This window comes from Mauremys mutica, chromosome 3 (genome assembly GCF_020497125.1).
Source record: "Mauremys mutica isolate MM-2020 ecotype Southern chromosome 3, ASM2049712v1, whole genome shotgun sequence".
Taxonomy (NCBI): Eukaryota; Metazoa; Chordata; order Testudines; family Geoemydidae; genus Mauremys; species Mauremys mutica.
This window is the reverse complement of record NC_059074.1, coordinates 66241897-66269221: the sequence shown is the minus strand read 5'-3', so window position 1 is coordinate 66269221 and position 27325 is coordinate 66241897. Positions and strand designations below refer to the sequence as shown.

Sequence of the window (27325 nt, the reverse complement as noted above, 5' to 3'; positions counted from 1 at the left end):
ATTTTTGTTTAATCCAGAGAGCTTTTGGTTTTGATGTTACACACACAAAATAGTGTTAGTTTTTATGAGATGTACTTTTTCCACTTCCTAAAGATGAAAGTCTTATAGCAGTGTTAATTTTTCCTGAAAGAATAAATCAGTGTGAGATTCCCAGGATTCCTGCATGTTCCTGAGAGGTGGGCCTAGCTATCATATTTTCAAATTGCAGTCAGATTGTATGACTGATGCATTTTGATATCACTGACTCATGGATATCATAGTCAGTCCAAAAGTAAAATAAGAAAAATAAATGTAATCAGTTTATGCTTGAATAGGCCTACCAGAACTTGTTGTAGAAATGTAATCTTTCTTTTGTAGCATATTTTACATGTGGATTTCAAACCTTCCTTTACTGGGCTAGTCAAAACTTCTGTCGATTTTTGACGACATGCAAGTTTTTAGGGAAAGTGCCTGCTGTCCTCAAAAACCATTGTGTTTTAATTAAAAAAAAACCCACCTTTTTTATTAAAAACAAAAAACAAAAAAAAACCCACACACACATTTTCAATTTCCTTATGACAATTTCAAATTTTTCCATAGAAAGGAAAAAACCATTTTTTGACCTGCTGTACTTCCTAAGTAAAAATTACATTTTACTCTAGTCATATGTAATTATTCAAAGCCCATGCTCCACCACTAGATTTATTTAACTATTGCTGACCAACTAAACAGAAAATAATTTTGCCTTCAAAAACATATGTACATCTGTTTATAGTTTTTACTTTGGTAAGTATAAATATTCTCTGCAACTAAAAAATCTTCATTTCTATTAAAGTTGTTTTGGATAGTTCAACTTATTGGAGTGATATCATAGCCTCTTTCAGTGTAGCCTGTCCTGTTTTTTATATGAGTTTATCTTTATCCTCAGTTGGGCATTTTGGAGCTTGTTAGAAAATACAAAGAAACAATTGCTTTTATTTCCAGAATTAGTTTTTTCCTTAATGCCAATTAATCTGACATTGAGGTTGCCAACTAAGAAAAAACCTCTGCCAGAATTCTCTGCTTCCACGTGGCTTGTACAGTGGAGACTGAACTACAAATAAAGACAGAATTTCAGGATTTGGTTCATTTGAACTTTTAAAATTCCTGATCAGTTTTGGCATCTTGTGGGCAATATTTGTTATTTCTGAGGCACTGCAGGCATCCACTCTGTGGATGCTCTCAGATTCTCGGCACATTCTATAGCATCTAACGTGATCTCCAGGAAGCATATGGAGCACACTCTAGGGTAAAACAGCTCCTGTCTATGTTCCCTTATTTTGAGAGCCCAACAGTTTAGGGAGCTTCTGGATAAAATGGTGACAGAGGTGGCTAGTAAGGAAAAGTTTATTTGTCCTACTTAAAATTCCCAGGAAAAATACTTCAGGTAGTCTTAGAAGCAAACAACCATTTCACAACCAACAGTACCAGAGCTAAAACCTGAAAGAGACCAGCTCTTCAGAAGAGCAAAAGGCATCTGATTTGCAACATGGTCACTTACCAATATATTCTCCTGCACTATAGGTAGAAACTCCTGTCATCAGCTCAGGGTTTTTTTTGGAAGGAGCATATGTAGTCTGTAGTATTGGTAGTTACAGAAAACCACCATGTTCTAGGCTACCGAGCTATAAATTATTGAATGTGTGTTGTTTCCTACCCTAGGATGAGTTTCACTGTTTATGTCCCAGTGTCAAGTTAGAAAGACAAGGTGGGTGAGATAATATCTTTTATTGGACCAACTTCTGTTGGTGAGAGAGACAAGCTTTTGAGCCCACACAGAGCTGTAATGAAAGGTAGTTCCTCACTCATCTTGTCTCTCTCATATCTGGGAACCAACATACCTGCAACAACACTGCATATGCCAATGTCATGTTGGCTGTTACGAATAGATGCTGAGTTTCTCAGTTAAACTGTGTTGTTGTTTTTTTAGTTTTGCTACAGGGTCTATTTCTAAGATTGGTGTTGTTTTTGCTGTGACTGGTATTCTGTAGTATCTTCACATATAAGTGGGTGGCTTGGTGGTTCTTAAGGAAAGTTCACAAAATGAACTGAGCTAGTGTATTTGCTGTCCAATTAATGGATAAATTATCCTGGTCTTTTGGTCTACAGGGCATTATGGTTATTACAGTTATACTTCTCATTGTTTTTTATAAAAATTTTATTTATACTTAAAGGAAATGATGGCTACTCCATCTCCAGTAACATTGCACATAATTTGTTGTGGACGTTCTTAAATTAACTGAAAATCTTAACTACGGAGTGCCTAAATTGTGAGCCAGAAGCTTGAGGCTTAGCACTGGGGGATCATATGAATATATTTGACTTTTTGAGAGCATGTACATACAGTATGTATTGTTCACAAGTAGAAAATAAGCATTTTCATTGGTTTTATAGCCTGAAAGCACAGTGCCTTCACAGTCTGTCACTCACTGAATTTTGTTCTGTTCTGCTTTTTCCTCTCAAAATGAAGAAACATTATTTACTACTAGGGTAATAAGATCTGCCATAAATGAATCAGCTTCTAAAAAGGTCAACAATATGGTTATGTCTAGCCAGTCAGTTGTTAATGCCCTTGGACAACAGATTAAGGAAATGGATTCTTGTGTGCAGTCTCAAAATGTAAGTGTAGTATTTTAAGTTATTACTGCTCAAAACTAGAACACCTGTGATGAAGAATTTTGCATACCAGTTTTGTTAAGGCTTTTTGTAACACCTTTTATAACAAGATCAACAAATGCTGAAGCTTTGGATTAAGAGTTTGCTTTAATCAAATGTTGATGTTCTTCTAAAAGATATTGCTAAAGTCATATTGCCACTTTAGGTTCCCAGATCAGCCTGTTTGGGTAGTTTTATGTCAATGTTATTGTGAAAATGCTATACATTATTTAATTTCTAAACATTAATATTTCAGTACCAAATGGGTTTAATTTAAATAAAACTTCCAAATAAAACTATTATACTTGGCATGTAAGTTAGCACCTGTATTTGTCTGTCATTGTATTAGTACTGTGTATTGTGCTTGAGCATATAATAGTATCTTCTGATGTCAACAGAAAAATTACTTGGTTGACCTGGCAAAGAGTTTTTCTCTTCCTTTATTCAGGCAGGCAGTGGGCAGCCAATAAGAAAGCAAGATTTATTTATTTATTTTTGCCTTATAGGAAATTATATGCATTTATTGGTATTTATCCCTAGATTCTTCCTGCTTTTCTGTAAGCTAGACATGGAGCAAGGCAGCTCAGGTAGCTGTGGATGTTCGCTACCATTTTTTGGGATTCTATTCAGAGATCTTTTCAAGATGGAAAAAGGCTCATAAAAGATCCCAAAGGAAATCTTGAAAGCAAAGAAAAGAGCATAAGATGCTGCACTACCTGTCAGAGTGCTGCTCTTCCTTCTTCTTTGGCACCTCATACCAGGAGGATGAGCCAGCTTCCAATGAGTGTATGGGCCACAACAAACAGAATATTTTTAAAATATTAGCAAAAATAATTTTAAAGTGCTTTTCTTTTCTGAAAAGTGACTAAATGGCATTGTGAGGCTTCATGTTTGCCTCTTGGTGATTTCCATATTAACTTTGTTCAGTTTAGAAGTAAACCTTTATTTTTAATAAAATGTATATGCCAGTGCTGCAGTTTTGCATGGGTTCTGAAATTTGTGTTCACTCCTCCTTGGGAATAACTGTCAATTCAAGTGATTGCACATATCCATTCCGCAATAAGTGTGGGCACACCCAGTGAACTGCAGAGAGATTTTTCACATAGCAGGACTCATCAGGGCTGCTTGTGTGCCTTGCATCTATTTGAAATCCCAGCCAAGAGTATATATGGTGGAGACACTCTGATCCCCCTTTCTCACTGCCTGTGTCCTGGGTCTTGAACCTAGTATTACTTCTAATGGCCCACCTTGTGAGTCACTTGTTGCATGCTCCTGATTACATCCCTGTCAGTCAAAGTGGCTTTCCTTGTGGCTACCATGTTGGCCAGGAGGATGGGGGATCTGCAGGCCCTCAGAGTAGGGCCTCCTACACTTTGTCCTTATGTTAAAATAATAAAATAAAATAAGTCTCTACCAGGTCTCACCCCAATGTTTTTTAAAGATGATGATGGAGTTTCACCTCAACCAAACAATTTACTTACCAATTTTCTTCACTGAGCTACATAGTCACAAGATGAATAGAGGCTCCACACTTTAGGCATGCATAGAGCCCTTGTCTGCTGCTTTGACAGAAATAAGCCATTCTATGCATCCCTCAGTTGTTTGTCTCCTTTGCAGACAGAATGAAGGAGCTGGCAGTTTCCTTGCAAAGAATTTCAAATTAGAGCACCTTGTACATATCAGTGTGTTATGAGATTGCTGAGACCACTGCTCCTTCAAAGATTTCTGCATATTCCACAGGAGTTCAAGTGACTTCAATAGCATTTTGGGAAAATATCCCAATTTCTGACACATGCACATTCCTTTACCAAGTATTATGGTATTGCTGCAGTTTCTAGGGATGATACCAGCTTTGGAAAGGCAGTTCTACAAACCCTTTTCAGATACAATCTGAGCTCTGCCTCCATTTCAAACTGCTTGGGAGTCACCTAATGTGGAATGGACGTGTGCAAACACCTGAAGGAAAACCAGTGACTTATCTGTTCTGTCCAATCCACACCCCACCCACCTTCCCCTCTGCTTCAGAGTCTAGCTTGTTATGGATTCCAGTGCAAAGGAACTGAAAAGTGTTGGGGTGGCTCCAGGTTTTGTACCTTGGGCCAGGAGTACATGTAGGCATAGGCACTACCTCACTGGATACCACTAGGGAAATAAAATCCCTGGCTTCAGTGCACTTGGCATACATGCCTCACATGGAATGGACATGTGCAATCATTTGAAGAGCAAGTGTTACAGAACAGGTAAGTAACATCTATTTTTTTAATCCTACCCTACAGAAATATATTAAAAGGTCCTCATTATCCCATCATCCGTTCATGTTCAACTCCTGCTGAAGTTGGTGGGAACTGCATGTATGTGCAGCTAATAGAAAAATCTGGCCCTAGAGCTACTACAACTCAAAAGTGCTTTAACAGCTTTGTTCACCTTGAAATATTTATTTTGTTATTGGGATTTAGCCATTCTGAAGTATGAGTCAGACTAAAATCCAACTGATTTGCTCTTAGCAGAATTAGCTCTTTATTGCTAAGAAGAGTAAAAGTAGTTAAAAATTCATTTTCATCTCTAAAGTAAGATTATAGGATTTGTCGCACATACAAGGAGAAGCTTTTTGAAATTGGTGCCATTTTTTACCAGAACCGTAGTATAAATATTATTTTTAAATTGCATTTTAACATGACTTGCTTAAAAAACCCCACAAAAACCTAAAGACAATAATTTTATAACTTCTATTATATATTTTACCTGCGAAGATCCTTCCCAACTCTTTTCTCCTCAACCCTGATATCTGCTGGCACTGGACACTTAATCTTGCTTAACTGTATTAACACTCATGTTCAGCTCTTTATATCTTCATAGTGCTCAGTGAAATAGTTCACAGAAAGAAGATGTAGTATTGGCTAACCTTAAATCTTCAATTCATCTTATTGAAATGAAATGAAAATGAAAATGAATGATTAATGATCTCAATGCAGTGTTTCTCTGGTAATTTTTCTTCACCAGGATTCCTCACTTTTCCCTGTCAAAAATTGTGAGAGAGAACTTTATTTGCTAAAAAGAGTCGAGGAAGCAGAGGAAAAGTTGAAAGCAGCACATGATTTAATTCAGCAGCTGAAAGATTCATTTTCACAGAAAGAGAAGGAAATGGAGAATAAGATGGTAGAAATGAAAATGCAACATGACAAAGAGCTTTTTCGGCTGAGTCAAGAAAACTATGTGCTTCAGACCAAGGTACTGTACCTTATTATCTTCCACCACAGACAAAGGGAAAGTCTTGCTTAAACTTGCTTCTGAAAACAACACTCAGTATTTCTTAGTTCAGTTATTCCTGCTCTGAACCAATTAACAGGAAATAAACAGTGGGGGTGGGGGTAAGGTGCACACTCACACTGTTGCTGTTCCGTCTGAAATCAATCATAAAGTTGTTTGTTTTTCCAGAGAGTAAACTGAGTTATGCTGTTCCCTCACTCCTTGTGGCTACCATGTTGGCCAGGAGGATGGGGGATCTGCAGGCCTCAGAGTAGGGTCTCCTACACATTTTTTGTTTTTGTGTTTTTAAATAAGGACAAAATCTCTACCAGACCTCACCCCAAGTTTTTTAAAGATGGTCTTGGACTTTCACCTCAACCAAACAATTTACTTACCAATTCTCTTCACTGAGCCACATAGTCACAAGATGAATAGAGGCTCCTACATAGAGGCTTTGCTACTTAGGGGTTGCCTGTCTAATTCCTCTCTGGATACTTGTCTGCTTCATGCTTCTTTTGGCAGCATGTAGAGTACATATCCCCATAGTCCCCCTACCGTGGGTATAAATAACAGTGTAACTGGTGAGGCCTGGCTTAGACAAGTAAAGACACCTGAAGAGTGTGTGTATGTATGTGAGTACATACTCTACCCACGCTACTTGCCTCTACACTGTTGTTTTTAACTCCTCCAGTGGGGAAGAACTCTGACAGTGAGGAGGCAGCAGGGAAAGGCTGTGCTAACTGTCTGCTGCTGGAGTCATTCTCTGCTGCAGGGAAAAGCTCTGACACCGGAGAGGTAGCTGGGAAAGGTTTCACCTTTCCCCCTGCTAGAGCCTTTCCTTGCCTCAGGAAAAGACTCCAGCAACTGGGAAAGGCTGAGGGGGAGTGGGGAAAGGCTCTGGCAGCAGGAAGCTGCTGAAACCTTTCCCCACTACCTCTCCTCTGCCAGAGCATTTCACTGATATCTATGGCTACATGCTGCAGTGTGGATGCAGTATGCTTTTAACTGCAGCATGTAGCTATATGTGTACTACATGCCACCACCAGTGGTGTACGGTGTATACGTATCCTATATTACACATTCCAGAGCAGCATTCCAATTATAAATCCTTACACTAGAACTACAAATAAAAGTTTAATATAATGTCAGTTTCTGGTAAAATAAAAGCAGAATTATATACACTTTCTGATGTGTTTTCTACAAAACTATGCTTAAGGCTTGTCTCTCAGGGAAAGTTACCACCAGAACTTTACCAGTTCAAGTATACTGCTACAGTTATACCATGTGAACTCTCTTATTAAGAGAGTCCACATGGAGAGTTAGTAGTATAGTTCTGCTGGTAAGTTTCCCCATGTAGACAAGCCCTTATACTGAACAGGGCCTGTTGTGCATATTACTACAATCTTTCATGTGCTTCACTTTTTCAGATAATGCTTCTATGATGACACCAGTATTTTTGAAGGCTCAAAGTATTCTGTTTCCATGTGTTTTATGGACTATAGATGCCATCTGACTTAGTGTAAAGCTTTCTCCAGAGAACTTTGTCTAACAATTGTTTTATTGACATTTTGTGTACTTTGTATATTTTAAAAGGTAAATAGTATGGAAGAGCTGAGCAAAGAAAAGAAATGGCTTCACCTTGGGGCAACAGAGGCTGTCACTGAAGAAAAGTTAAAGCAAATCCAAAAGGAAATTCAAGATCAAGAGAACCTTCTTCATGGTTATCAGCAGGTAGAGTGATATTTTAATGTGGTGGTGTGAACCCTGGTTAGCTGTAAAAACAAAAAGATAAGACAAACTATTGGTTGTTTTTGTAACTTTAAGATGGGATTTTCTAAAGCACCCAAGTTAGACTCCCATCTACCGTGGTCATTGTATCCATAGTTGAGGTTAAGCGCTCCTGCGCTCCTCCACATACAAGATGCATCTGTGTTTAACTTTAAAACAATTAGTTGAATTGTTACAAAATAAAACTTTCTGGGGTTTCCTTTACTTCTTCAAAATTTCAAAAGCTGCCTTACTTGGGCCTTTTGTAAATAAAAATAAAAAAATAATGGAGCTATACCTATCTCCTAGAACTGGAAGGGACCCTGAAGGGTCATCAAGTCCAGCCCCCTGCCTTCACTAGTAGGACCAAGTACTGATTTTGCTCCAGATACCTAAGTGGCCCCCTCAAGGATTGAACTCACAACCGTGGGTTTAGCAGGCCAATGCTCAAACCACTGAGCTGTCCCTCCCCCTCTGAAAAGCTGTGAATTATTAAACTGATTCTTCTGAGAATGAAACTTTCATAGGTGAAATCCTTGACTAGTTGCTCCTATTCTACTGAAGGAAGATATCTTTTTCTAAAAAGCAGTAGAGGTTTAGGTCTGAAGGGCATGAATAAATTACACACATTTCAAAAAAGCTTATATCTTTCTAGTTTTGAGTGAGCTCTTCCCAAGTTATATAGTGTTCCCTGGCATTAAAAGAGTATGACCTGTGAGCTGAAAACTTTAATAGATAAAATACAATTTGGCCAATAAAGAATCAAAATTTCCATCCGCAAAACATGTGGAAAACTAGTTTTCCCAAGGAAAACTAGGCTCATGGAGTAAGCTTGGCTCTGCTAGCGTGCATCTGCATCATCTCTCCATCTTCTTCTCAGCCCAGAGGTGCAACTTATGTCTTTGACTGCACTGGTGAAAGGTAGAAAACTTAGAGAACAGAGTTTGAAACTTTTCTTCTGGGATTGGGTACAACTCAGAACTAGGGCTGCCAAGCGATTAAGAAAAATGAATTGTGATTAATTCGCACAATTAATCGCTCTGTTAAACAGCAATAGAAGACCATTTATTTAAATATTTTTGGATGTTTTCTACATTTTCAAATATATTAATTTCAATTATAACACAGAATACAAAATATACAGTGCTCACTTTATATTTATTTTTTATTACAAATATAATCTGTATAAAAAAAGAAATTGTATTTTTCAGTTCACCTCATAAGGAGATTGCACTACAGTACTCGTATCATGAAAGTGCAAGTTACAAATGTAGATTTTTGTTTGTTTGTTACATAACTGCGCTCAAAAACAAAACCATGTAAAATTTTAGAGCCTACAAGTCCGCTCAGTCCTACTTCTTGTTCAGACAGTTGTTCAGACAAACAAGTTTGTTTACATTTTCAGGAGATAATGCTGCCCGCTTCTTGTTTATGATGTCACCTTAAAGTGAGAACAGGCTTTCTCATGGCACTGGTGTAGCTGGTGTCATAAGATATTTACATGCCAGATGCGTTAAAGATTCATATGTCCCTTCATGCTTCAACCACCATTCCAGAGGACATGCGTCCATGCTGATGATGGGTTCTGGTCGGTAATGATCCAGACCAGTGTGGACTGATGCATGTTCAGTTTCATCTGAGTCAGATGCCACCAGCAGAAGGTTGATTTTCTTTTTTGGTGGTTCAGGTTCTGTAGTTTCCACATTGGAGTGTTGCTCTTTTAAGACTTCTGAAAGCATGCTCTACACCAGGGGTGGGCAAACTACGGCTCGGGGGTCACATCCAGCCCTCCAGACGTTTTAATCTGGCACTTGAGCTCCCGCCAGGAAGCGGGGTCTGGGGCTTGCCCCACTCTAGCTGTGGAGCGGGGTCAGAGGCTTGCCCTATCTGTGCAGCTCCCAGAAGAAGTGGCATGTCCCCACTCTGGCTTCTACTCATAGGGGCAGCCAAGGGGCTCTGCACGCTGCCCCCGCCTCAAGCGCTGCCCCCACAGCTCCCATTGTCTGGGAACCACAGCCAGTGAGAGCTGCAGGGGCGGCGCCTGCAGATAGGGCAGCATGCAGAGCTGCCTGGCTGCGCCTCCGCGAAGGAGCCGGAGAGGTGACATGCCGCTGCTTCAGGGAGCTGCTTGAGGTAAGCACCGCCCAGAGCTTGCACCCCTGACCCCCTCATGCACCTCAACCCCTCGGTCCCAGCCCGGAGCACCCTCCTGCACCCCCAATCCCTCATCCCCAGCCCCACACTGGAGCCCTCACTCTTCCCCTTCACCCCCCGCACTCCACCCCCCTGCCCCAGCCCCCTCCTGCACCCTGAACTCATTTCTGGCCCCACCCCAGAGCCCGCATTCATGGCCTGTCATACAATTTCCATACCCAGATGTGGCCCTCGGACCAAAAAGTTTGCCCACCCCTGCTCTACACTTTATCCCTCTCAGATTTTGGAAGGCACTTCAGATTCATAAACCATGGGTCGAGTGCTGTAGCTGTCTTTAGAAATCTCACATTGGTACCTTCTTTGCATTTTGTCAAATCCGTAGTGAAAGTGTTCTTAAAATGAACAGCATGTGCTGGGTCATCATCCAAGACTGCTATAAAATTAACTATGGCAGAATGTGGGTAAAACAGAGCAGGAGATATACAATTCTCTCTGAAGGAGTTCAATTACAAATTTAATTAACTCATTATTTTTTAACAAGTGTTATCATCATGGATGCTGGATACTATCCCAGCTAAATGTGTACTAAATTTAGTTGAGCATACTGTATAAAAAAGTATTTGATATTCAGATGTGCTCGAAAAACAAATTGTTATAAACATCAAGGTCTCATCCAACATAAATATGTTTGCCTATGTGTGAGTATTCAGTGATTACAATTATATGACCTATTATTATTATCACTGTTGTTGTTTGTTGTTGTCTAGTATTTTTATAAATTACTGTAATTTATACTTAGTCTGTGTTATATGAATAAGGTAATAGAGTATTTGCTTTATGAAATCTAAGTATTAAGAATGTGGTAGAAGCAAATTACACATGTAAATTACCATAAAAATGCTATTGAGCCAGATAAAATTATTATTAATAAACGAATGCAGGTTAAGTTTGTCTTTTTTGTCTTAGGAAAATGAAAGGTTATACAAGCAAGTGAAAGAACTTCAGATACAAAACAAGAAAAATGAGGAAAGGATGTTTAAGGAAAATCAACATTTAACATCTGAGTTAGCGTCCTTAAGGTGAGTGTGTTTAAACTTCTAACCTAAAGACATGTAAATTCAGAGTTAGTCTGAGGGCTTGTGTGTTAGTCTGCACTAGTGAGGTATAAATTTGTCTACACTAGTATTTTGTGCTCTAACTGGCCCGTGTGGACCTTGCTGGTGTGCACTTAAAATTCCCTACTGTGCATTAACATAATACTCTCTGAAACAGAACAACATTAACATGCACTAGGGAACTTTTAGTGCACACCAGGGTCCGCACAGGCCAGTTAGTCTGCACCAGCATATCATACACTTAACTCACCATGTAGACAAGCCTTCAGTAAGTAGAACCATAAAAACAGAACTAGCAAGCCTGTCGGATATCCTGTTGTTCGGTTTGTTTTGTCATAGATGCTGATAGGTGATGGGTGAGCTCCTATTCCACTGAAATTGGGAGAGGTGGAAGAAGAGTCCAAATTTGGTTTTTAGCCTTCTCTTTTCTCTTAGAGACCTACTGGAGTAAATAGGGCTTGTAGCTTAGACGGTTGTATTCTAAATCTCAAGAGTGAATGTTTGTTCATACGCAGAATGGGCCACAGAATTAAGTGAAGGCCTGGGGGAGAGCGTGCCTTTTTGTAGCATAATTTTATTTACCATATTAAAATGTGTTTGTTTATTATTATTATTATGCATAAGTATTCTCATAAGATGAAATTCTCCAAGCAGCTCAGGTCACGGAAAGCCCCAGTACAAAGGAATCATTGTGCTGAGGGATGAGTGACTGAGCAGTGGTTACATAGGGGGAATCTCCCCCTCTGTAAAACTGGGACCTGTGTCTAACAGGTAGTGGATCACCAACCATGAAAATCCAGTATTTACAAATCTTTGTATAGGAGCTCACAGCTGAGCTTAATTTGTGGGGAGTAGATTCTATCCCCAGACTTGCATGTAGTTTTCCTAAGCAAAGGTGGCTTACTGGAGTTTATGGATCTATCTACACTGCCAAAAAAAACCCAAACAAACCACATCACCAAATCTTGGGAGTCCAGGTCTCCAGACTTGGGTTCATCCTGCAGTGCTACCAGTGCTGTGTAGACATTCCTGCTTCAGTTGGAGCTCAAGATCTGAAACTTGGGAGGAGGGGTGGATTTCAGAACCTGAGCTCCAACCCAGGCGGGAACATCTACGTGGCTTTATTTAGTATGAGCCCAAGTCTGTTGACCCGGGCTCTGAGACTCACTACTGCAGTGGGGTATTTTTTTTATTATTATTATTATTATTGCAGTGTAGACATAGTGGTTTGTGCCAGAAAAGGGGTAGATGTCACCTTTACTGATTTTGATCATATAATGACTTGTTGTCGTCTTTTGTTTTATTTAAAATCTTTGCAATTATCATTGTGACTGTTGCCTGGGATGGGCCACACTGAGAATACCACACTCAGGGCAGACTGCAAGAAATAGGCCAGACAATCCCCCAAAAACTAGTGGTTTACTCTATAATTAGATTCACCAAGCCAGTAGCTAAAGAACTTCTGCAATACCACACTGTTTAACCAGAAGCCAAACACAGTCCCCTTTAGGCATTCCAGCCCTGGGCTCTATCCAGTCAATCCCGTCTAATATAGGGAGAGGTTATCAAAACCCCATTTCACCATATGTGAGGTTCTTCCTAATCCCAATGGATCAGATACACATCCCCAGGTCACTATGAATCTCAGATATTACCCAAATATCACGCTGTCAGCCAATCCTTAGTAAACTAACTAAAGGTTTATTAAGAAAAGAAAAAAAGGGTGTTATAAATGGTTAATAAATCATACACATACAAATGATTGCCAAGTCCTTATATCAGGTGTGTAGTAGTGGTGGAATAGACTGCTGGTATGTAAAGGCTCTCTAGCAACTTCCAAAAGATTGGAAGGTCCTCAGTCCATAGTTCAAAAGGCTCATTTTAGTTGTAAATCCACAGTCCAGAGAATTAGAGCAGGAAAGAGGCAACACGGCGATGTGTCAGAGGTCTTTTATTTCTTTTGCCATGTGCATGGAAGTCCCAAACAAAGCCCACAGCACCTGTATGTGGAAAGTTACTGGCCCAAGATGGAGCCCAAGGTCATATGAGCATATCACATGCCATTACATGTTTTACGGAAGCACCGGGGTGTGGTCATTGACTCCTTGCCGTCTATGGCATCCTCAGGAAGAGCCATCTGGACAGGATGAGTTTCTTCAATGGTCCATTCTGAGAATGGAGTGTCCTTGATAGGCCATCAACACACAGCTGTCTAACCCTAATGTAAATTCTTTCTGGGGAGTGTCACCCAGGAATACAACACATGTGTAAGACATAAGTACATAGCCAATCTTCATAAATTCAGATACAAAGATATGATACATAATACTTAGCAAATCTTAACTTTTCCACTGACATCTGACATGGCATACTTTGTATACAATTGTATAACAATGGTAGCAACAATGATAAAAATGGTCATCTTTTTCATACACAGCATCACAATCATCAAGTTAACATTTATGAAGATGGATGGATTGGTGTCTGATATCCCAGGAGTAATTTTGGGCTTTGTGTTTTACCTATAGTATTTATTTCAATGCTTATTCCTTTTTTTAATGATTTAAAACAAATATTTGCCAGAATTTGTAGAGATGATCCATTCATATGGAAACCACTGACTGTGTTAATGAAGCAGAAAGTTACATAAAATCACCAAACTGCATAATGTTCTCTTTTGTTTTTATTACATTAGAGAACAGATGGATAAAAATAACTTCCTGTCACATTTAGAGCAGGATTCTAAACCATCAAGAAACCAGAGTTTCACCGAACTGATTTCAGAACTTCGAGTAGCACAGGTAAGTGGATTTTGTGTTCCAGAAGTATATGCCGGTTTAAATATTAATCTCTTCATGTAAAATAAATATATCCATTGGTACCATAGACTTATTGTGTAAAGTAAAATTGGAAATTTTGTAGTATATTTCCGTATACTAAAATGACGTACCATTTTATAGTATTTATTAAAAATTTGTCTTGTTTTAGTACTTGAAAATAGCATGAATGAATAATCAATTGAACCCACAAAACTAGCTTCCAAAGATTCCTTTAGCCGCTGTCATCTCTGTGGGGGCTTCAGTGGTTATCCTGAAATGTTCTATGAGAATGATGGCAGCCAGCAAGGTGGTATGCAGACATTTACAGGTGCACATTTAGTTGAAACACTGATAAAGAACACACGCTAGTCTCAGGCAAGTTTAGTGTAGTGTTTAAGGAGTGTTTTTCAGTTGGGTTCTAGATGATAGCTGGTGGACAGATCCTTAAGGGTGCCTTTGCCAGTTCAGAGTTTTTAACTGTTTCTGTATTCTGCAAGGGAAGAGTTTTTGCTCTTGTGATAGACAGCCAAAGATGTCATCTCTGAGAAAATAAATTTACAGATACAGGATATCCTCCGGATTTTCCAAAATCCTATTGTTTGAACCTTTGCTTTATCCCTTCCTTGTCCACCAGTAGAGCAGAGACCTCTGGCGAGAAGGGAGGCCATCCTGCTGCTAAATAACTCCTGCAGCAGCGCAGGAAGCCTTCTGCAGTCCTGCTGTCAAGGGAGTGGGGCCATGACAGCAGAGCTGCAGAGGGCTCCCTGCACAGCCACAGGACAGCTGTGGTCCTGATGCAGAGCCTAGTCCCAGCTGGGGTTCTCTGCTGTGCTCTGCCAAGACCACAATGCCCCTGCACCTTTGGCCTCTTGTGCCTGCAATAATCAAGAAGGCAGAAGAAGCAGTGCAGGGAGCCACCTGCACCCCTGCTGTCATGGGAGGGAGTGAGCAAGGCCATGACAGCAGAGCTGCAGAGAGCTCCTAGCATTGCCACTCCTGCTCTCTCAATTATCCAAACTCTCCATTATCTGAATAAAATCCATGTCCCCCATGTGATTCGTGTAATCGACAGTATACTGGAATGAGGGCAGATCTCCCATTTTAAATATGGAGAAGCTGAGGCAGGAAGATTGTCACTTTCTCAAAGCAAAGGAAGGAACAAGTCTCTGTCGGGTGGTCAGTGTGTGAGGCCACATCTCATTCAAAGGGAAAGACCTGGCATCTTGAAAGAAAACCAGTAGGTTGTAGAAAGAACCACATCCAGACAGCAAGTATGCATAGATCTCACAAGGAGGAGTGTGGATTTCTGAGAAACCTTCCTTCTCATTCGTTTCCCTTTGGACTTGGGAAAGCAGGAGACCTAGAAACAAATTGTTGGTTTGAAGGGTCTCCATGAGGGCATAGCCAGAGTAAGGCTAAAGGTTAGTGCTCACTGATACAAATGAACTAGACTAAAGTTTGGGAATGGGTTTATGTTCTTGATATATGTAAACTCAAATTTTTCCATTGTGCCTAGACTGAAAGAGTTTTTTCTTTAACTGTGGTCTACTTACAAACTGAATCTGGATTGTTTGGCTTCTACGACTGATTTAATAAGAGCCTGTTATGTTATAAGAGACCTCAGATTCAGCCTGTATTGTGTGACTAACTTCATATAGTCTTCCTGCACTGTATCGTAGAAAGGATACTATCCAACGTAGACAATCACATCGGCTGCTAAGGGACCAGTGCAACAGCTGTGATTCATCTTATGATGGAAAAACACCTGTTACTTTTTTTTTTTTTTGTATAAAACATACGTTCTGTTGGTTTATTTTTCTTTACATGTTTTCTGTGAAAATTAAGAAGGAAGAAGCCAAATTGCTGGAAGAGAGAAAACGGCTTAAGCAAGACAAACAAGCTCTTGAAGTAGATTTGGGACAAATGAGGAGAGAGAGAGATTTGGCAAGAGCCCAAATTGTTTCTACTTCAGGTAAAGTACTCATTTGTGGAGGCTCTCATTCCAATTAATAATTGGATAATTGCTCCTTACCTGTGTTTTATTAAATAAATGTATAAAACTTAATTATTTGTAATACAAAAGGGCTTAAATAAATGTGATATAAAGGTTTTTGAAATGCTCTTATATTTGAAAACTTAATTTGAGTCACACCTTTAAATTTTAGTAAAGAAAAAGTAATGGCAAAGTGCTGAAATGTATCTGAGAATGATGCAATATCAGACTGATAGCTTTGTTGCCGATTACTAAGAGGAGTATATTGAATCAAGTATTTTTGCCTTCTAGGTGAAAAATCTTATGAGATAAAGATTATAGAAGAATCATACAAACAGGAAATCAGTCTTTTGAAAAAGAGACTGCAGTGGTATGCAGAAAATCAGGAGCTTTTGGATAGAGATGCAGTTCGTCTTAAAGATGCAAAAGAAGAAATTGAGAAATTGAAACTACAGGTAATCACAACAGTTCAAGGTTTATTTTGTGAATTAGTATTTATAGAAATAGTGTCCATAGAATGCAACTTGGTTCTTCAGCATAGGTTATCTATCATATTCTAAGTGCAGTAATGGAATACATCAAAATCTTTTACTTAAATACTGAGGGCCTGATATGCAGAATGTACATTTATTATGTGTGACATGGAGGATTTAGATTTATGAGAGCTTAGAGCTATTTTTATTTGCATTTGGCACTTTAGTGGCATTTCTGGAAATAATTCTAAATTGACAGTTCCTTAGGCCATGCAAATCTATTGACTAAGACTACCAGCTAGCAGTTACGTTATTACACTAACATTTAAAAAACACACCATACTGTGTAGTGGTTAAAGTAGTGTTACCCAAAAGTGCTTGGCATGCATGCCTCAGAGGCTGAAGGAAATAGATGTAGGGGACATAGACAGGCTTCTGAATCATTCTCCAGAATCAGAGGAAGCTTTTATTTTCTTGAAAGAAAAGTAAGTCTCTAGCTGTAATGGTGGAAAGAAAACCTTTCAAAACATGAAACAAGTTAAACCAATGCAGAGAGCCTGAAACAATTTCTGTGAGTGTGAACTGCCCCATTTATGTCAATGGATGCTAATTCAGATGCCAGTGATACTCCTTCCCAGCTCATGAATGCAATAGAAAACAGAGGAAGTATTGTATTATAAACATCCCAAAGTGTTGAAGGAGGTTGCAAGTATGTAAATTAAGATATATGTTGGCCTTTAACAACACATGGTGGGTGGGGAGGAACTGTCATGATTGGTTTCATTTTCCTCAAGGTAGGCTCATTTTCAAATGTTTGGGAAACAGACTGCTCTCTCATTCGGGTGAATAGTTTTGTGTATCAAAGGTTAAACTTTACAATGAAGCGTTATTATTACCCATGTTTTTAAAATAACATCCACCATTGATGCAGTAGATAATGGGAATGTGTGTCCATTTAACGATCCAATATCTCTCTAGCAGTGCATTGCAATATTAATATTAGGTGAGAGTTCCAGATATTAAACTTGAACTTTGATGGCCAAATTTTCTCCTGTGACAGAGCTTTGCTTGGTAATGGGGAAAAAGGGAAGTGTCAGGGAACTGGTTCTGGCTCCCTGAACCTCAGAGCCAGCCCATCTTAGACATAATTTAGAGCTGCTGCTGGGCATCTCTAAATTGCATCACTGAATGCAAAGTTGTGAATGCTTAAATTGTGCCCTTAACTGATCATACATCAGTGGAAGACATCATAGCTTAGCTCTACCATATCACCTCCCCTTCCCACGCCTCCCACCCCCATGTCGAGAGTGGGGGGCAGAGGCTCAGGGCACAGACCTGGCAAAGATTTGCTCGCAGGGAGTTCCCTTTATAAGGTAATTCTCTGCTAGATCTCTGCAGCTTGGTTACAGTTCCATTACCCCTATCTAGCACAAAGAGGCCATAGCCCAGCATGAGAATATAGCCCCTAGACTTCTGTCAGAAAAAACATACTGATAACTAGGATAAACTTCTGCACTAGTCCTGTTCAAATATGGAACTCTTTCATTATAGTTAATTTGACATCATTACAAATCTTTTCAAATGTGCTAATGAAGTGAACCTGTTGCATATACTTTTTGTAATGTACCACTGAATATGTTGGATAGGTTGATAATCTCAGAACTGAAGCTGGGAATCAGTCTGTGCAACAGAAGAAACGTTTAAAGGACAGAGCAGCAGATGCAAAAAAAATTCAAGATCTTGAGCGACAAGTATGTAATAACATTACTTTTCTCAGCGTTTCATAGCTTGTGAAAAAATGCAACAATGCTAATTGCTGTTGAGAGATCTTGGCAGAAATATCAAGATTAAACTATGTGGTATTGGAAAAGTCTTATGATAAAGTAAACATTTTTTGTCCTTATCGAACTGTTTTATCTTGACATTACAATATTTATTCGTTTATGAGAAAGTGTTCTCATGCTGGGACAAACCCTAAAAGTGATAGTATTTCAAGCAGCAACTAACTTTATCAGTACACTTCTGAGTTCTTATTTCCATGTGTAAAGATTTTGTTTGAATATTTTCTTCCCCTCACATCCAGGATGAATGTTCTGGGGCCTACAGTGAAGTAATAATGGCATTAGTCTGTTGCTCAGAGAGTGATTTGGATATCATATGACTAACATTGAGATCACGGTATAATCAAGTATTAGTTGGCGAATAGGATGGAAGAGAAAAGGGAAAAGAGCCCAGAAAGCCATGAATATTTTGTTTTATATGGCCCTGAAATTTTAAAGCCTCAAAAAGCAAATGGAGGGTGCATTGACGTATTGTCCTTCTCTATCTAAAATAATCTGAGTGTAAGAATAACCTATTTAAATCAAAAGGCATCTTAGGAAAAGATTGTTTAAATCAAACTATTAAACCCACAGTGCAGCTGAATATTTCAAAATCTAAAACAAATCCGTGTTGGTGGGGTGGGGTGGTGGTGCATGCCTGCATGTGCATGTACCTTTGTAACTTTTTAAACATTCCAATAAAAGCCCTTGTGTCCTTTTTACAAATCTTCCCCCAGCAAATTGCCACCTTCATCTTTTTAAATGAATGGTAATAAAATAGATTTTTAATTCAAAATCCAGGAAACTGCTTTTTTATATGATCAATGTCTGACTGTTGATCACAGAAATGTAATTATATTTTTTTAATGAAAATTTATCCTGTAACATTTTTCTCTAGATATAAATGTTAAGGGTTGAAAGTATACTGGTGGTAATGCCTTCACATAAATAACCCCGTTAAATGTTTTCCTTCAAATGCTTCTCTGTATATATTCCACTGATGGTGTACATGGAACCAGTGCCCCGCAGTGTCTGCTGGTGGCCACTGTTTGTACCCTATGTCCTCATGCCACGAACCGAAGGCATAAAGGGTAGGGGAGAGCCCAACTTTGGCAATTCCTTCTCTGGCTATAATTTGGAATTTTCAGTGTTCATGTGACCTCTTCTTATGTAAATAGTTAGAAAAAGTTATAGATAGTTAGGTACTTAATAGTTAATAATTAATGTTAGAGATTTTGTAGAGTGTTTCCTTTCTTCCCTTTAGAAGGAAACTTGGTTGGTTGTTTTGCCTCAGGGCTAGTGGCTTATCCAGGTATCAAGACTGTCTCTTCACTGCAGAGTTAACTTAGGTCATGTCTACACTACCACTTTTTTGGTGTAACTTATGTCGCTCAGGGGCATGAACCCCCTTCCCCCCCCCCCCCCCGAGTGACATAAGTTACACTGACAGAAGAGCTAGTATGGACAGTGCTATGTCAGTGGGAGAAGCTCTCCCACCAACATAGCTACAGCTGCTCATGGAGGTGGTTTTATTATGTCGACAGGAGAGCTCTCTCCTCCCGGCATAGAGCAGCTACACGAGTGATCTTACAGTGCCACAGTTGCATTGGTACACTGTGCTGCTGTAAGCTCACTAATGCAGACATGCCTTTAGGTTCTTTCTTCGGTGTTATCCCTTTCTGTCCACACACAAAATACATTTACCTGCATTTGGTGGTGCTTTAAACCCAATCTGTCTGGCCTAGGTAGGGGGAATAGGCTAGAAGTGGCTCTCAACCTTTTCAGACTATTGTATCTCTTTCAGAAGTCTGATTTATCTTCCATATCCCAAGTTTCACTTAACTTAAAAACTAATTGCTTACTTTTGTATTTTTATGTCTGATTATGTATCACAACACACTATTACTGAAAAATGGCTTATCCATATAATTTAAAAATAAATCAATTGGAATATAAATATTGTACTTCCATTTTATTGTGTATTGTATAGAGCAGTATAAACAAATTTTAGTTTCTACTGACTTAAGAATGGCCATACTGGGTGTGACCAGTAGTCCATCTAGTCCAGTATCCTGTCTTCCGGCAGTGGCCAATGTCAGGTGCTTCAGACTTCGCTAGTGCTTTTTATGTAGCCTGTTGTAAACTAGGAAATGTCAAGATGAGTTGATGTACCCCCTGGAAGATCATTGCATGCTCCCAGTGATACATGTATCCCTAGTTGAGAACCACTGGGCTAGAGCTTGGGTGCTGCTTTTACTTGGTCTGGGAACCTGCCCACTTTGTAGTGAGGACACCGGCTAGACCACTCTGTCCGAAACCGATTGCGGTTCGATCAGCTTTGGTATTGGGAGAGGAAAAACCAGGCTGGACCAGAATTAAGTTTAAAGCCAAGTGGCTGCGTTTATTGGGGGGATAGTTACAACGTTGGCCGAGGAGGAGGCAATTCTTAGCTGGGATGTTATTAAACAATACAGACACACCCAAAAATCATTAACAATACAAATCTATACTGCTCACTGCTTCACACTGAGTAGGCAGACACACCAATTACACAAGGAGGAAAGGGTTCGTCAGAGCGGTGCCCGGTGCAACACAGAAAAGAGACCCACAGGCCACTGCCTCAACCGCCCTTGTTTTCACACTAAGGGATTTACCCAGAGTGTGGTGCGGCTGTGATTGTGCAGGTTCCACTCACACAGACCGCGGGGACAGAAACCCCTTGGTCAGCTAATCCTCAGGTGGAGACAGCACCCAGCACCAAACACTCTACACAAAGACAGAGCAGTAACTCACACAACTTAAAACAGTCTATAATTAACTATCTACTAAAACCCAGAACAGATATACAAATACAAACTAAACAACTGTGCAATTATGAGCTCAATAATTCAACTCTCATATACTGTATACACACTTGGTACCGAGTTAGGGAGGGGGAAAAAGAGGAAGCTAGGTAAGCAAACTGTCAGAAATTAGAAAGCAAATACCGCACTCCAGGCGCAGCTGACCAGCAGAGCAGACACTAGAAGCATGACGAGCTGATGGAAATAGATCCAAAACGATAAATCCAAAGCGATAACGAATCCAAAACGACACGACACGAGCTAGCTATACCGGGAGGAGACCCTGGCTGAAAGGTTGATCAGGCCCTTCAGCTGACACGCGGACACTCCACAAAGATTTTGGGGGGAAACCTAGTTTTATTCGAAGGGTCTCACTCACTCGTGTCAGCATCTGATTGGTCCCTGGCTCCTACACCCTTCAGGCTCTGAACTGTTGCCCCCCACGCCAACAGGATCTGCACACGGCACACTGGCGTCTCTGCACAAGGCACTAGCCTGACCCCTAGATGACCAGGCCAAAAGAGCGGGAAAATGCACACAGCACTAGAATGTTGCACACCGCACCTCAGGGTTGCACACGACACCACGGTGTTGCTGGGCAGAATTAGGTCTCTGCCCTCTCCTGTGGAACAAGAACCTGGTCCAAGATGGAGGCTGCCTTGTCCTTTTAGCAGAACAAGATGGCCGTGGACCGACAATTGGCCATACAGAGCCATAACTATGTATAGGGTTGCAACACACTCAAGTTCTGATACTCCTCTAGTGCCTTCTCAGAATCCCCCCCTTTGTGCCCAGAGGATAGTCAAGTTCTCCCACAATTCACTGAGAAAGAATTGAAGAATAGCTCAGTTTACTGAAGCACAAAGAACTATGGAATATGCGTCCAGAAGTCATAGCAACTTACCTGAGTGAGTGAAGCACTAGTGAGGACACAGTAATTCAGATATGGCTTTAGTGTGGCTGTTCACAGCCAGGCTGGGCTAACTTGGGTACTCAGACCCAGGTGCTGATGACCCAAGTAAACTTTTTAGTGATGACAATGACCATGACTGAACATGAATCTCCAGGCTTTAAAAATTGCCCTTTTTGTGAGGCCAGCCTTTCTCTTAATGATTCAGTTGCTTGCATACTAAGTACTTGTTGTGTTTGAGTGAGGAGCACATTAGAAGGAGAGAGATGTGCCTTCTGTAAATCAGTTTCTAGGAGAACCTAGAAAGCTAGGGAGTCCTGTTGGAAAATGTTCCTTTTGGAGGGGATAATGCATCCCACTTCAGATCCTGGGATTTCTGGGGCACAAACGTCTGCGCACTCATCATCTAAAAGTGCTCCACATGTGGATCTGAAGTTCCTACTCCTAAAGATCCATCGTCCTTGCTTGGTAAAATTTCAGGGGACCGAGGGAGGAAAGAGCCCACAGGTGGACGAGTTCTAGGTCAAGCCATAAATCTTCTCAAGCCTGAGACAGAGTAGCTCAAGGCTCAAAATGGGTCTGCTGTTCCAACCTCTCACTACCAAGGACCCTAGTACCATTGTCTTTCCTGGTACCAATGTTATCTAATCATCTGTCTTCAGTACCAGTGTATTCCGTACCAAAGTCCTCTGTGATGTCAAAAGACCTACTGGTCTCTTTGGTACCAGACACCTCTCTGGTACCTCTCCTTAGTGAAGGAGCTTAACTCCAAGTACCAACCACTGCTCCTATACCAGAACTAAGTAATCAACACTTCCATCCAAAGCACAGTTTGAGGGCAGTCCCAGCACACCAGCTGGCAGTTTCTTCTTTGCAGAAGGACTATTCATTTTTGTCAGACTCTGAGGGAGGTAGGGAAGTTTCACTGTCTCTAGCGGTCTAAACATTCATGTTAGTAAACACCCAAGGAGGAGTTGAGGGCAGAGTCTTATTACAATAGAAGTTCAAACTCATGGGTTTCCTGGAGCCACTCGACCTGGAATCCCCAAAGGGAGAGGAAATCCTTGTTTTAGTCCGAAGTGGCACACCTGATCTGGTCCAAGAGGTGAATCTAGCTGAACTACATGGTAATAGCAACCATCATGTAATTAATTTTAACATCCTTGTAAGGTGGAGAATACCAAAGAAACCCACCACAGTAGCATTTAACTTCAAAAAGGGAAACTACACAAAAATGAGGAAGCTAGTTAAATGGAAATTAAAAGTACCAGTCACAAGATTGGTTTCAGAGTAGCAGCCGTGTTAGTCTGTATCCGCAAAAAGAACAGGAGTACTTGTGGCACCTTAAAGACTAACAAATTTATTTTAGCATGAGCTTTCGTGAGCTGCAGCTCACTTCTTCGGATGCATAGAACGGAACACACAGACAGGAGACAAGATTGAAATGCCTGCAAGCGGCATGGAAACTTTTTTAAAAACACCATAACAGAGGCTCAGACTAAATGTATACCTCAAATTTAAAAAAACAGTAAGAGGACCAAAAAATGCTACCATTGCTAAACAGAGTAAAAGAGGCAGTTAGATACAAAAAGACATCCTTTAAAAGTTGGAAGTCAAATCCAATATTGCACAGTTCCATCATCTTCCTTGCCCCTTCTCCTAACTAGGTACTGCTTGTTAATCACCCTCAGTGGAATACAATAGGTATCATCACTCAAAGAACAGGAGGAGGCTACTTACCTGTAATTGGAGTTGCTTCAAGATATGTGGTCCCTATCTGTATTGCAGTCCCACTCTCCTTCCCGTTTACTGCGGATCTATTTGATTTGTGGTGGAGGAGGCACTGCGGGCACGACTGGTCTGCCCCACCCTTACTTGTCTTACATGAATCCATGACGTGCACCAAGTGTGCACACGTGGACCAACAGACACTACTATTTTCAAAATCTCCAGACACATGGCACATGCATATAATCCTCAGTGGAATTCAGATAGGGACCACACATCTCAAAGAACCGCCAGTCACAGGTGAGAAACCTCCTCTTAGAAACCATTAGAAAAGGGATAGATAAAAAAACAGAAAATTATATAATACAGAAATCTGTGATATGCCCACTAGTCAAATACTGCTTGCAATTCTGGACACCTCATCAAAAAAGATATATTAGAACTGGAAAAAGTACAGAGAAGGGCAACAAAAATGGTATGGAACAGCCTCCATACAAAGAGAGATTAAAAAGACTGGTACTGTTCAGTGTAGAAGAGAGATGACAAAAGGGGAATATGATAGAGGTTTATAAAATCAAGAGTGATGTGGAGAAAATGAATAAGGAAATGCTATTTACCTCCTCACATAATACAAGAACCAGGGGGACACCCAATGAAATTAATAGGCAGCAGGTTTAAAACAAATATAAGGAAATACTTCTTCACATAATGCAAAGTCAACCTGTGGGACTCATTACCAAGGGATGTTGTGAAGGCCAAATGTATTACTGGGTTCAAAAAAGAATTAGATAAGTTCATGGAGGATAGGGCCATCAATAGCTATTAGCCAACATGGTCAGGGATGCTACCCCATGCTCTGAGTGCACCTAAACTGGGACTGGATAACAGGGGATGGATCACTCAATAATTGTACCTTTCTGTTCATTCCCTCTGAAGCATCTGGCACTGGCCATTATTGGGAGATACTCGGGAAAGATAGACCATAGGTCTGTTCTTCTCTGGCCATTCTTATGTTCCTATTGATAGTGAGAACCACAATTTTTTTTAACCAAATCTCTATTTAATGGGTTGTTTGGGTTTTGGGGTTTTTTTTCCCACAGATTAAAGAAATGGAAACAATTCTAAAAAGAAGGCATCCAAATTCTTTGCCTGCTTTGATATATGCTGCTGCTGCAGCAGCTGAAGGAGGTGGTGACATTTCGGCTAAATCCAATACAATTGATTTCCTGGAAAGAAGAATAAAAAAGTTAGAAACAGAACTTGAGGGTAAAGATGATGAAGCTAAAAAAAGTCTACGTGCTATGGAACAACAGTTTCAAAAAATAAAGGTAACTAACTTAAGGCTATCAGCATCAGGCCCTTTTGCATGTTGAGTAGCAGCTTATTCCACAAGTAGTGAAGAGAGGTTTTACTGAATGTAACGGTATCTGTCTCTAAGGTAGTAGCATTGCAAATTGAAAGTAAGATAACATTTGAGGAGAAGAATATTGAAAAAGATTTGAGGGGCAGAAATTTCAAAGCTTTGGGCATTTAAATATAGTCACGTAAAAGCATTTTGAAACTGACACAGGAGAAATTAAATTTGCAGGAGAGATTGCTTGGGTCTTCTTAAAAAAGCTTTCATAAATAGAGGAAGGGGACTTACTTGGTCCTACAGGATACAGAGAGAAGGTGCACACATACTGAGCTGCACACACAAGCAAAATAAGTGTGTAGGCTGCAGCAGTATAGTCCACTTACAAATTGCAGTCTCTTCTGCATGTTGAGCCAGAACCCGTTCCCCCCACCTTTTTCTTCATGGATGTCCAGGACACAGAATTGTTAGTTGGGGGTTCGTGGAAGAATTCCTGCAGAAATTGTCCTGGGCTCTGATCTGCAGTATGACAAGTAGGTGCTAGGTTGCCATTGCCCAGGAAAACATATTCTTCTGCCAGGATCTTGGCACCAAATCTGAAATCCTGTGTTTGGAAGTCCTGCGTATGGCAGTGGGCTTTGTCCCACAAGACCAGTTTTGGTTGCTGCTTACGTAGAAGGGAAGGAGAACATGATCTTGGAAAGACTGAATCAGTTGGAGATAGACCCCTTTTGAGTAAACCCTGGCACTCACTTGAATGAGAAATTACCAGTCTTCTGCTCATGACACCAGGAGAAGAAAATACATTGCTAAGGTTTGCCTTCTCCATACAATTGAGAGGAAGCTTCCTTGTGTATCTATCTACTAGTACCTCTGGAACAGAATGTCCTGACAGAGCTCAAAAGAGACCAGGGTTTAATTATCTTGATTGCCCCATACACACCCAGATGGCAGGGACCATCTGTTTTTTGTTCTATTTATACGTTCTGGTCCATGATGCTAATTTCCACTTTGCAACAGTTGAAATGCTATGTTTAACAAAAATATGAAATGCTCTGAATTTCTTAGTGAGCCAACGTGCTCTTAATGTTAAACTGAGAATGGAATGTTAATTCGTCTGTTCAGACTGATAGCTGAATAGAATAATCCAGCACAATAATGCAATGGGAAACACTCATTTTCCCAATAATTGGCTTTAATTATTTATTCTCTTTCTAACTGTTATAAGGTGCCTATCTATCCTTACTAAGAATAGTTCCTTAGTTTGCTGATATACTTTTTTGTTGCAGGTAGTCTTAATGAGTAATTACATTCATGAGGCTGCTTTCTGAACTACCTAATTCATAGTATTGTAAATATTACTAGTTTTGTTGTATATAATGTGTTAAACATTTACTTAAGGTGCTTAATCCCTTAATTTTTACAAAAAAGAGGGAGTAATAGATGTGCAACTCTGTAAATTGCTCTTTTTTCCAGCTTCAGTATGAGCAAAGACTTGTAGAGCTTGAAGAACTCCTTGCCTATAAATTGATAAATGAACCACAAAAACTGCATGACAGCAAAGCCAGTTTTACGGCAATTGAGCAAGAACTTCGTAATCTAAAGGAGAACCATCAGATCACAGTAAAAAATCTTGAAACAGAAATTGAAAATCTTAAAAATCAAAACTCCCAGTTAGAACTCAAAAAATTTGAAAGAGGTGATGAAGACTTACAAACAATAGAATACCAGGTGGAACAAGCTCATGCTAAAGCCAGGTTGGTAAGACTAAATCAAGAATTAATCACCAAAAGTAGAGAGATACAGGACCTAACAAAAACTGTGGAGAGACTTCAAAAAGAGAGGAGGACAATGTTGTCAAATCATAACTCAAGTGACAAAACTGACGATAAGGAGAAGTCAACAGAAATTTTGAAAAAGGATATTTTAGCAACAAGTAAAAGGAATGCCAGCACCAGTGAACCCTTCCCAGACACTCTTGATGAGAAAATATACCAGCCACATAACTTTGCTGATTCCCATATTTCAGAAGTTCTGCAAGAAAATGCCAGGTTAAAAGATGAGCTAGAAAGACTGTCTCTAGAAATGAGCCAGCAGAGAGTGAAGTCTCAAGCAGCACTGGCTCATTCTGAAAGTAACATACGAAGGTAAAACAGTCATCTCATACATTTATTAAAACATTGGAGTCTTGGCGGGAGATCAGTAATGATACAGTGCCTTTTGACAAATAGATCACGTGTATGAATCCAGCTCACATTAGTAATGACCTAAAAGCCGCTACTGTCTAACTTAGTTGGCGGTTTCTGTACACACATTCAAGTGTGTACGTGTCACAAAAATTGCCACCTAAATTGGCACTAATTGGCATCTCTCTGGTCATAGGTGACTGGATAAAATTGATGCTTTTGAGTGGACGAGAATGTGAGGCAA

At 40.0% G+C, this 27325-nt stretch overlaps 1 protein-coding gene across 4 annotated transcripts in view; it reads left to right on the top strand.

Moving 5' to 3' along the window:
* The window catches only part of CEP162 (centrosomal protein 162), a 77585-nt gene that overhangs the window by 34646 nt on the left and 15614 nt on the right, over positions 1 to 27325 (top strand). For all 4 annotated transcript variants that reach the window (XM_045011571.1, XM_045011572.1, XM_045011570.1 and 1 more), the window contains exons 14-23: positions 2489 to 2637; positions 5674 to 5901; positions 7513 to 7650; positions 10807 to 10919; positions 13651 to 13756; positions 15620 to 15746; positions 16059 to 16222; positions 17887 to 17991; positions 24642 to 24869; positions 26372 to 27042. In XM_045011571.1, coding sequence (XP_044867506.1) covers positions 2489 to 2637; positions 5674 to 5901; positions 7513 to 7650; positions 10807 to 10919; positions 13651 to 13756; positions 15620 to 15746; positions 16059 to 16222; positions 17887 to 17991; positions 24642 to 24869; positions 26372 to 27042 — 2029 coding nt within the window. The remainder of the gene's footprint in view (positions 1 to 2488; positions 2638 to 5673; positions 5902 to 7512; positions 7651 to 10806; positions 10920 to 13650; positions 13757 to 15619; positions 15747 to 16058; positions 16223 to 17886; positions 17992 to 24641; positions 24870 to 26371; positions 27043 to 27325) is intronic.